Genomic DNA, 12,392 nt, shown 5'->3' with positions numbered 1-12,392 from the left:
ATTTGACAAATATTTTGTCACATCACTCTGCCTTGCACAACAGAGTTCTGCGCTCCCCAGAGGGCATCAGTAGAGAGACAGGAACCTACTCCTGGCTTGAGGGAAAGTCTGTCCTGTCTGCTTTTTTTTTTTTTTTTTGTGGGGCATTTTTCTCTCCTCTCCTCTCCTCTCCTCTCCTCTCCTCTCCTCTCCTCTCCTCTCCTCTCCTCTCCTCTCCTCTCCTCTCCTCTCCTCTCCTCTCCTCTCCTCTCCTCTCCTCTCCTCTCCTCTCCTCTCCTCTCCTCTCCTCTCCTCTCCTCTCCTCTCCTCTCCTCTCCTCTCCTCTCCTCTCCTCTCCTCTCCTCTCTTCTCCTTTTCTTCTTACTTCAGCATGCTTTTGTTATTTAATGTGGCTCTATTTCAGTGAGGAATAACTTCAGGTCTTTGGGGTTAATGATTCTTGTGGCAGTGAGTTCCTTCTGTTAATAGTGAATTGTGTGCAAAAAAATCCAAACCACAAAATAGATAAACCAAAAAACTCTGCTCAAGCTTTTTGTTTTATGCATTAAATTCCTTGCATGTATTCAAACCTGCCTTGCTTTTCCTTGTGGGGAGAGAGTGATAGATGACATAGGCTCTGTCATATCCTATCTCTTGCTAAAAAAAAAAAAGAGCAGTCTGTATCTCTGCTTAATTTGGAGTGTTTCCAGAATCCCAGATTATCCTCATCACTAGTCTCTGGAGTTCCTTGTCTGAATGAAGGAGTTAGTCTATTGCTGATGCAGTGCAATGCAAAGAAGATTTGTTGTGTGGGAGATGGAGAACTGTTATCATGCCATATTTTAAATTTTTCTGCTGTGCAGAAATGTTATTATTTAGTGATCATAAAAAGGCCAATTGCCACTGTTCAGGCACAGAAGAAGAGAGTAGCTGTGATCAACATATTTTTTTCTGGTTCAAGGCAGGAATAACATCTTCATGAAATTGTACCTTGAAAGTATGGAACAGATGACATTTCAATATGAACAGTCTAATAGGGGAGGATTTAGAGCCAAATCTGCTTGGAGGGCAAAAGCTAATCCTGCCCTGAGTACTTATGTTCATCATTGCAGGGCCTAAAGGTTTGTTAATTAATGGGATTCTGATTTTTGCTCTGAGATGGCATTACATGTCTAAAACTTTCTGAATCAAGCTTTGCCCACACTTTAGTAAAAATCAAAGTGAGTAACATATATTATTTCAACACATACTGTGATTTTGTCTTTTTTGAAGTGAACATGAAGCTTGCATTTGAGAGTCCTGAAAAATGAGATTGATGTAGAGAAGACAAGAGAGGAGGGGAGAGGAGAGGAGAGGAGGGAAGGGGAGGGGAGAGGAGGGGAGAGGAGGGGAGAGGAGAGAGGAGACGAAAACCTTTCTGCTCTGCTTTTGGATTAGGCTAAAATAAACTGAAATATAGTATTAAAATCTTTCAAGCTCTCTGTATATTATGGAATTCCAAGTTTGGCTTTCTTGAATAATCATCCTATTAGTTGATTCTTGTAAATCCTTCCTGCACATACAGAATATGCCCTTTTATAAAGCAGAAACCTGCCTTAGCTCCCTAATTTCTCAGCACCTTTAAACAAAGAGCCTAACTGGCCTATCATATATATAATCTGGGGATTTGAAAATCTTAACAGAATACTGATGAGATATTGTCCTTTGTTTTCTGAAATTTTCCACGAGTCCTTTCAATGTGCTTATGCCTGGAACAGGATGCTGAATGTCACCAAACTATCCTCCTTTCCAGATCGTGTTATGTATTTTAATTGTTAGAGCTTATATATAAGCAGTATTTTTCACCTGCAATATAATTTGGTCTTGATATTGAGCAATGGTGAAAATCCTACATTTAATAGCAGCAGAGTTAGGACTAACCTTTAGAGAAGAGAATATACGAATTAAGATTTCTGCAGTTTTAAATAGGTGACAAATTAAATATGTAGAATATTTTGTATTGTTACTGCATGGGCTACTTTGAATTACAAACATGATATGTCCCTAAAAATCAGTTCTGCAAGGTTGGTCATCCTATCTTGATTGTGCAACACACTGTGCTGCCTAATTGAAAGGAGTCTCAGCTTGTCGTGTGATGTTTTCTCATTTATAAATTAGCAAAAATAAATTATATGTTTTTAAGTATGTCACTTTCTCCTTTTTACTTTTTAAAAAATCAAAATATAAAAATTGTTTGCTTAATAGCTCAATTTCAGAAAAAAAGTTAAAACAAATGCATGATTTAATTCTTTGTTCAAATTCAGCATAATCCGTCTTTTTTATAGCTTATTCTAATTAAGCAATCATATTTAATTGCAACTGGTAAATTAAAATTATTTTTCTTGATGAAATGGTACATGAAACGTAATGCTGATTCAGAGACAGAATAGAGCAAAAACCAGAATATTACCAATATGTTTTTTTACCTGCTTCTGGAAGGGTTATTTCTGAGATCTTGGACAAAACACTGTGTAGAATTTCTCTACAGTAGTGTCTTGTGTTATTGTATCCCATCCCATTCACTGTGCTGAATTTTTGTCTTCTCTAGTTATTATAACTATAGCAGTTACTATAACTACAGATGCCATAAGAAGGTCTCATTACTTTATTCATTACTTCAGTCATTATATTGAAAAGGGAAATTCCATTTTATTTACTTGGAAGTATTGTGAATGCTTGAAATCCCATAGTCTTTGTGAAATGAATAAATGGGGACCTCTTTTTATGAGACCACAGCTTGTATTTGAGCTTTACATGACATTTTCAATCTTTTTTGGTGTTTGGAATCACAAAATATTTATAGCTAGAAAAATCATGAAAAGATGAACATATAAATATTTTTTTTGTAAGAAAGAAATAAGTTTCTTCTTTCTAATGATTTTTATTACTTAGATCTGAATTACTTAGGTGACTTAGATGCTATCCTGTATGTTTAGCATATTTATTCTATTTTTGTTTTTTTAATATTCTTCATCTTTGCTGTTTGTTTATTAGCTTTTTAGCCTTTATTTGCTACCTCATTGGATTGTAATCTGTAAAATGGCTTTTTTTTGGGTCAAGTTATGATTGTGTCTTAAGCCATTGACTAGCAATATATTCAATAGTCACTTCATGATGTAATGCTATAATCAAGACTATAGCAAAATAAAAGAGTTTTCTTTTATCATTTACTTAGCACATGGCTTGAATTTCAATCACAGTTATTATAAAACATCTGTAAACAGAAACAGTTGCTTTTTCTCTGCTGAGAGAAACTCCAGTCGTCACCTCTTCCACCAGCCTGCACCAGCTTGCAATATTCCAGTAGAAACACCACTGGTTTTTAATCCAAACAGGGATTTCCACAGTAGCAGACTGGCTCATCTGTTGTTTGGAGCTTGGAAGAAGGAGCAGAGTGCTAATATTCTGGTTGTTATATTTAGGTACAATAGCAGTTCATATCAAAATTCTCTCTGCAAAGACACAAAAGTTTCTTCTATGGAAAGCCTGATGCTCAGACCAGTGGGTAGCTTGCAACAGGATCTACATGTTGCCTGCAGAACAGACACGAGACAGTCTGTATGAGCTATCTGGGTATTCTTCAGCACGACTGATAAAGTCAATGCTGTTAAAGCAGACAGTGTCATTTGTTTGTCACCAGAAATCCAGGAGACAGGTTTGAAGAGGGGAAAAAAAAAGAATAAAGGGTTGGACATTACTGTTAAAAAATCACAAATGCTCTCCTCATATCCTGCTCCCTGTAATATTAAAAAACAAACAAACTGCCAGATCTCATCTTCACTCTTCTTCCTTTACCTCTTGGTAGTACAATGACAAGACTGCATTTTGCTTGCTAGGGCATATTTATCTTAGAGTAGACAGTAAATTGTTGACATTGTAATTTAATCTGCACAGTTCTACTATGATAGTTGATTCAAAAAGATGGAGATGTTGTCTTAATAATTTAAATAATTCAAAAAATTAGGGAAGAATCTACATGCTCAGTTAATGCAGCCAAACAATTAATATTAATCAATCAGCAGTTTAATTAAATTTAGGTTGAGGGGAAAGAACTCAAAACAAAAACACTAGCACAGCACACAAATTAAAATTCATTGTAATCGGGGCATTCAAGAATATCAATTCATTATACAGGTGAATGTTTTAGCAGCAATTCATCAAAATCTTTCCGACCTAATACCTTTCACTGAGTTTCATAAAATATTTCCAGTCATTTCACAATATTTGAAGTTTAATTAATCACAGTATCAAGCTTGTCCAAAAAGACACCTGGAGTAAATTACTATGAAAAAATGAAGGACTCAAACCATTCAGTAATGTCACAATCTAAATTTCTGTAGCATATTAGATTAAAATAGGTCAGAATGATCCTTTTGGGAACTGATTCATTAATAAATGCAGACTAATCAGTCAAAAAAATGATGACTTCCTCCGAAGAGTCAAAGATTTTTTTTCCTGCATGCATCAAAATTCTTTTCTGGAGAGGCTAGGAAGCAAACAAATAACATCATGAGTTATTATTGCCAGGTTTCATTTTTCCAAAAAGCAGCAATATCCTTTGAGCCAGACCTTCAGCTCATGCAGATTTTCACCTGCTCTGATGACAATATATCATGTAAAGGCCTTGCCCATCTCTCTTCCACATTAGTCATCTCATAGTTAAAATTCATCTAAACACTGCTGTGCATTTTATATTTGTAGTTCCCTTTCCCTTTAAACTGCAGCTGTAAAATCAACTAACTGAAATGACTAAAAGTCATCAAGGAATTATTTGCCTATACCATAAAATTTCAAATTTCAAATTTGACTTCAAAAAATGTCTCCATTTATTTTCAATGAGATAAAAATCAGAACTGTAGAGATCTCTGAGTGCAAGAGGTGAAAGAGACCCAGGCTGAAATCTCTTCTCTTCTAGTCTAACACAGGAAGACATCTCTATTCACTGCAGTAAAAAATAACTCTCTGACTTCTCCAGTCAGTGTATATTTTATCAAAATAGGATGGCTTCAACAGGCTTCCATAGGAGAGCAATCACGCTGGCACAACTGACAGGCTGATGTAACTCGATGGGAGAGTCCCTAAATCTGAGCTCAATATAACTAGCTTACTACCTCATATATATTACTTCACATTTGTATAAGAAAAACACTGCAGCTAGCTCCAAAATCTGCAGAACCAATTACTTATATGAGGTCTGTGGATGTTATTCTATGGAAGGGGAATGTTGTGTCTACCTTTGTTTTGCTGGCCAAAGGACATGATGAAGTGTTATTCTTTGTGTGCCCTGATGCCCACACTGATCACCAGGACTTTCTCAGTTCTTTGACTGTAAAGAGCGTGAGTATGAGCCTATAATCCATTCCTTGACAAAACCTGATAAGCAATAAGTTTTTCAAACAAAATTTTGGAGGAAAAGCATAGTGCTCTTTTATCATCATTCAAAATGTGTCAAAGAAATTGTTCACATTGCATAAAAATGAACACAAAACTGGCACCAGTACTGTAAGATATGCCCCAATAGAATATGCTGCAGCAGAATCTCACAATCAATAATCCTTCTCGATGGGCACACATATGAGGAACACCAGTTAGCCTTAGTTTTCAGCAAAAATCTCTAGTTTTCTCATATTCAGGCTGCAAAACTTCCTGGCATAACCCTATTTTTTACATGACTGGAAGGTTCATGCCAAAGGGCAGCCCTGTCTCCATTTCTCAGGAAGCTCATTTCCCTGAGATACAGGGAATTTGGGTCTCTTACATTTGTCTTTGACTCATCATGCTGATATATACACACATACATGTATTCTAAAAATATTTGATCATATCTTGATGGCTGAGTCTCCAAATCTGCCCAGCTGTTCCTGGATGTGACCTTTAGCAAGTCAAAATTAGACATCTGGGCAGTAGGGATTGCTCTAATGTTTGTATGGACTGTATCTTAGAGCATCTTGGATTTGTATATGTTACAGTACCAAAGGTTTATTCCAAGATTCAGGATTCCCATTTGGCTAGAAACTCAGTGACTTCTCTGGGCTTTCCTAATAATACAGTATTAGGAAATAAACAGTAATTAGACCCTTCAAATATTGCTGCAATTATTAGGATTTCTCAAGTTTGCACCTGAAATTCTCAGTTTCCTTGTTCTGTCAATGCTTTGAGTGGATTTTGGTCAGATTCAGAATATTAATGTTTGAAAAATTTCCTGTGAAAAGAGTTTTTTGTTTGTTTGTTTTTGAAAAAAGTCAATCCAAGCTTTTGAAAGGTCATTTTAAAGATTTGATGCTGAGATATGGCATGTTTTTCACTGCAATATCTTTAAATCATGAAGGGCAGCTTCTAGGGTGATCCAAAGCAATTTTTCTTATTTAGTCCATCAAAATAGTTCCTGTTTGAACTGTAACAGAACAGATATAGCCAGACATGAAAGAGAAAAAGAGAGAGAGAGAAGAGAGTCAAAAGTCAGCTGCAGAAAATGGAGGTCACTGTGTGATGATAGACACCTGTTTTCAATACTTTTCATTATGAGACATTCTGATATAAACAATGGTTAGAATCTATAAGTGGTCTGTGGGCTGGATCCAGCGCACTGGAAAAAACCCATCTTGCTCACCCATATTTTCCTTGCAGAAGATGGGGAATGGCTGTTCAGCAGCAAGTAAACTTGACCAGCTTAGTGTGCCCACATCATGCTGTATCTAAATCATATTAAAAAAAAACAACATAAAATAAAGGAGAGAGTGACTTATAAGACCCTAAAAATTCTAGTGGTCCATCTGAGCCTTCTCTGCCCCTGTGTCCTTCAGGGGAAGGAGAGCATGGGTAGGTGGGAGTGGGTTCCCTGCAGCAGTTCCCACTTTTGTCGTTCTTATTAGCTCTGCAGAGATGTGTAGAGCAATGCCCAGCTGAGCAGTCACACCACAGCGAACAAACTTATTACAAGGGCAAGATCATACATTAACAAATGAGTAGGTAATTTACTTTGACGAACAGAGCTTATGCTTAATCATTTATGAAATACTGCATAATGGACCAGTAATGAACTAGTGTGTCCAGGTAGAACTAAACATCCCTGTTGCACTTGGCTATTAAACTTTAATCTCAGAGATCTGCATGTTGATGTGGATAAGCGTCTTTGGGCAAGATGCAGAAACTGATCTGCATCCCTTTTGTGTTGTCTAATATTATGCTATTTCACACCTAGATGGAGGAAATATGCACAGTGCCACAAACACTCAGTGTAGCTGGAACTTCATCTGACTGTTGCTGGTCATTGCTGTCTCCTGAGAGTGATCATATCTGTTTACTTAGATATCAGATCTAAGGGGCTACTCAGCCTTTTTGATTAGATGAATTATCAGTTTCAGTGATCCTGAAAAATGTGGAAGATGGCAACATCAGTCTTGCTTTGGTTTTGGTTTGTACTGGGTGCTTACCATCTTCTGTCTTTTGAGAATGCAGGAATCCTGCCTCCATCATCACATGGAATAAGGCCGACCAGTACTTAAAAAATGTTGGTAACTGTGTTTTCTATTTCCACTTGCTTCAAAAGCAGCAGCTAAGACAGGACCCACTATGGGACTGTGGGTTGTGGCAGAACGAGGCAGGAGGAACACTGTGAAGACTGGAACAAATTAAAGAGCAGAGAGAAAAGTACTGGCATATTTGAAAGGCTTAGTACATATGTGTGAGGCAGAGTGTTTAAAGAGGTGTTTTTCATATCTTTCTGAGAACTCAGAATGAATAACTGCCTACCTTAAAGGAAAGTCTTTCCACGGGTGGAGAGTGATGTACATGTTTAGGAGGTCAGTATATGTAAGCTTCGTACATGGAACATATGTGGTTTGACCATTTAAAGACATGGCCCAGAGCAGGTAACTCAATTGCAGCAGTTGGCTCAATTACTCAGCACAACTCAGGGTTAAGATATTAGAAGCACATAAAAAAAGTTGGAACATTTGTTCTGTTCCTCTGTATTGTGACTGAGACTTTTTTTTTTTAATACAATCATAGCTAGAAATACCCTAAACACAGCTTTTGTAGCAAGAATATGCATGGTCCTGATCTTGCCTGGGCACTGAGTTGCTGGAGAATAAAGAAAGGACACATCAACCCTGTATTTTGGATTCTTCCAAAGGAGTTTAATCACACATGTTCCAGTGCCCAGATTGCCAAGATAGGCTAAGATTTTGCTCAACTAATTTATGACCTTCCTAGTCTCTATGAAATTACTTGGTAAAGTTACGGGAAGCAGAATGTCCAGAAGCCCCTCTGCACAGGTTGTGAAGCTTTGACCGCAGTAACATAGTGTTCTTCATGGTTCCTTGTGGAGCTACTTCTATTCACTCCTGATTTGATAGCCTGGTTGTAAATGAGCCTGGAACACATTTTGGTGAGTACTGCTGAATCACAATAACCATTGTGAAAAGGTTTTCATATCACTGGATAATAAATGACTCTCTCCCCCTACATATTTCAGCATGTGAAGATTCATCCCAGCACACAGCCACAGTGTGCTGAGTTTTCTTAATTGACGAGCACTCCATGGAAGAAGTCATTCAGGACTCTAAAAAATGCATTACTTTATTTAGGCAAGAGCAGCCTTGTTAACTGTCATTTTGCAGCTGATGTGAAAGCTCTGAATTGAGCCTTGGCATTATCTGCTTGACAATGATTTGATGCAATACTACACTGTGCTATAAATTAGTGTCAAGAAACAAAATGTTAAAGATAGGAGCCTCTCTACGCACTGGTGACTTAAATAGCATGTTTCTTTAAAATTCAACGATGACTCATGCTCTTTTAAATAACCCCCTTCTGTGCTATTTAAATAATGTCATGTAGCTCTAGTGCATATTTCCTTTGAATTTGAGTATTTCAGTGTTTACTTAAATAACTATCCAAACAAGCTTTTGAACCTAGTGCTGAATAATCCCCTGAAATACCTTATTTTGTACACCAACTTTTCTTTTTTAAGAAATGCTTGAATATTTTGTAAAATGGCTATATTCTATTTGGTCATGAGTTACTAAGGCTGAAAATGGCTTTCTATTCTCTCTTAGAGATGAAATCATCAGACATAGGTGAACTTCTGAGCAGCTTTTTAAATATGAAGAGGAACTGATTAGAGAGATTCCTTACGACTAATGGCATGGATTGCTTTGTTCTTAGAATCCTGTGCCCTTCAGGCAGGAGTGACTGAGCACTAACCTCACTGGTGCCATCACAATTTAAACAAATGAGGGTCTAGACACACGCATTTAAGGATCCTCTCCTCTGTTCTGGTTATTAATACTGATGAACACTGTTAATGATGTGGAAGATTTTCTCCATTTTTTAAATTAAATGTTTTAGCTCTTTCTAGGTAGGTAAATATGTCAATATATGAGCTTTGTGCTGTCTTCTTTCCTACACTTAGACATGTGACACTCTGGATGCTCTTCAGGACTGGACACATTTCCAACACAGTGCTATTTCAAAAGACATCAATGTTGATGTTAATCTAATATGTTTTACTAATCCTGTCTTGACTGCAGGTGTTGCCTACACATTGAGGCATATAGAGAAATGGAAATGGATTTATCACCAAAAAGAAAATACATTTTGTCCTTTAGGATATTTAATAGCAGATTACACTCCTTAGTCTTCAAAACAAAATAAAAATTTTAGAGAAATATCTATCAAAACAGGGCCTAAACAGATGAGGTCCTTCAAATAAATCCTTCCTGAGCCCAAGATCTTCCCATCATCTATAACTTCATCTTGTTCAGGTAAAGGTCACAGGATGAAAAATAAGATCTCCAGAAAAAGTGAGGCAAAATAACAGTGATCTCAAAAAGGAAGAATGTTCTGCTGTTGAGGACACATAAAAAATGCTCTGTTAGCCAGCTCAGTAGCCTTAGTTGTTCAGGTCAGCTCAGGCATATAGACAGAGGATATAAACAAGGACATTTCAGGTAACCATCAGTTAAACTGACGAAGAATTCATCATTTTCAAATATCATTCTAATCTGCATCTGGAAACTGTCTGGAAAAAAAGTATTGCTTACAGATCATAAGTGTGAAATATTTGTAACAAAATAGCCATTTCTGTACTGATTAAAGTTCTCTGAAAGAGAAGCATTAGTAAAAATGTGACAAAGACATGTCAACATTTTGGCATGATCTATGATCTCATCCTGAAGTTATTACTATTTAAATCTTCCCTGAATGTAAATTGCAATTCATGAAAAAATAGAGGTATAAATCCCCTCTTGTACCATGAGCCATTGGCATGCCTAGAAATGTTCGTGTTATCAGCCCTAAAATCAACATGTGTTTCAGTGAGGAATGAAATCTGGCTATCTTCACTTCCAGTGCAGATATACACATCTGAAGAAGGACAAAACTGTAAATCTCACTACTTTCATATTGACAGAATTCCCTATTTACACAAACAATTAAACAATGCAAAATCATCCTCATAACAATCCACATGAAACATGAAAAGGATTTTAAAAAGAAACTAAGCCACTGGACTAAGCACACTCATTCAAATGCTACCGCTGAAGCTGGACAATATCTCTACCCCAGAGGTCTCCTGTCTCTCCAAAATCCTCTTAATGTAATTTTTCTATCCTGAATATACATGTTGTCTTCATGACCACCAAATTCAAACTCTTCTTCAGGAAGAAAGAAAGGAGTATCTGGCAAGGGAATTTCTAGTCAATGTCAGGAAGGGTGTCAAGAATGGGGCCTGAGAACAATTAGATTTAATGGAGTTGGGAGGATGAAGATAGCAAAAGGTATCAGAGAAAGCTAAAGACGAGAAGATAGGAAGAACACAACGAAAGAAGGTATGAAGAGTTAATACAGAAAAGGAAAATCAAGGGGATAGGAGAGAAAAGAGTCATATGAAACAAATCCTTGGAGGCCTGAGAGTGGCTGCTCATGATGCTACTTGTGTTGACCAATTCACCTTACAGCATTAGCAGCAACCCTATTATCTTACTGCTGTGACCAGAGGCAATCGTGGTGGCTATGAAATTCATTCAAGGGAAAGAGATTTCAAATGAGTACATTAAGGACAAGGCAATTAGTTATATTTCTTGTTCTTTTTTTTTTTTTTTTTTTTTTCCTTTTCTTTCTCCTAAAATCTTGTTTGCCTCCCTGCAAGTTTACAGATGACACACCTGGGTGCTTACAGCCCTGTTTGCTCATCGCTCTATGTTGTGTTTTTGCACAGCCTTTTAACTAAATCAGCCATCACCTGAAAGTGCTACAGAGCAGACTTACTCATCTCCCGGTGCAGAATGAAGGAAATTATTATACTTCCTTCTGTCCTTTCACTGTTAGCAATATTATTTAAGTCTCAGAAGATCACACTTGCTTCCCCACACTCATATATTAGCAAACTTTACCTAAGAGTTTCACCAGATGATCCCCTTCTTTTCCACAGGTTCACCAGGCTGCTTGAGCGACTTGCAGCCGAAGATGACTTTCCATCCCCTACATGCATGCGGACCACAGTTGACGTGGTGAATGCGCTCCGTACGTTCCTTTCTGGCTTAGCAAGGATGATATAAACCTTGGGCACAAACATACAGCCAAGGGCCACCGTGGCGCTCAGGCTCACTGAGAAACACATGGTGATTATCTTGTAGTTGCTTCCGAAATATATTGGCACAAAAGCTAGCCAAATGATGCAGGTGGTATACATTGTAAAGGCAATATACTTTGCTTCATTGAAATTAGCTGGGACATTTCTTGTCTTAAATGCATAAAAGGTGCAACTCAAAATTAATAATCCATTATATCCAAGGGGAGTTACAACACCTAGGTTGGTGGTGTTACAAATCAGGTAGACCTCTCGGATGCTTGGGTAATCATGCATTATATCTGGTGGCTCCATTATAAAGAGAGCAACAATTATGCCTAGTTGGATACATATCAAGATAAACGCAATAACCAGTTGGGCACAGGCACTCATGAACCTGGGTTTCTTTGTACAAATTTTCTTCTTGCTGCCAGCCAGGATTCTTGCAATGCGGTTGGTTTTAGTTACTAGAGCAGAGTAACTCATAGCTGGGGAGAGACCAATGCCGATTCGTTGAAGATAACAGTAAATCTGTTGAGGTTTTGCAATGAGACAGAAAGTGCACAAGTAACCCAAGCAGATACCAGCTAATATGATGTAGCAGAGTTCTCGGCTGGATGACTTTACCACTGGAGTGTCACGGTACATTATGAATATAGCTGTAACAAACAAGGTGGCCAGCAGACCTAGGCATGCAAAAACCACTGCTGCAATTGGTTCAGGATCACCCCATCTGAGATACTGGACTGGGATGAGGTCACATCCTATAGAAAGAGAAAGAAAAAAATAAATTAAAATGCGT

General features: G+C 37.5%; 1 protein-coding gene across 3 annotated transcripts in view; it reads right to left on the bottom strand.

Annotated features, from left to right (window-relative positions):
* GRM5 (glutamate metabotropic receptor 5) overlaps positions 1 to 12,392 on the bottom strand; it is a 247,742-nt gene that overhangs the window by 14,459 nt on the left and 220,891 nt on the right. For all 3 annotated transcript variants that reach the window (XM_088534953.1, XM_088534954.1, XM_088534955.1), the window contains one exon: positions 11,415 to 12,354. In XM_088534953.1, coding sequence (XP_088391079.1) covers positions 11,415 to 12,354 — 940 coding nt within the window. The remainder of the gene's footprint in view (positions 1 to 11,414; positions 12,355 to 12,392) is intronic.

This window comes from Tinamus guttatus, unplaced genomic scaffold (genome assembly GCF_059628265.1).
Source record: "Tinamus guttatus ecotype Peru unplaced genomic scaffold, ASM5962826v1 Tinamus_guttatus_pri_ptg000602l, whole genome shotgun sequence".
NCBI classification, from domain to species: Eukaryota; Metazoa; Chordata; class Aves; order Tinamiformes; family Tinamidae; genus Tinamus; species Tinamus guttatus.
This window is presented reverse-complemented; position numbering and strand designations above follow the sequence as displayed.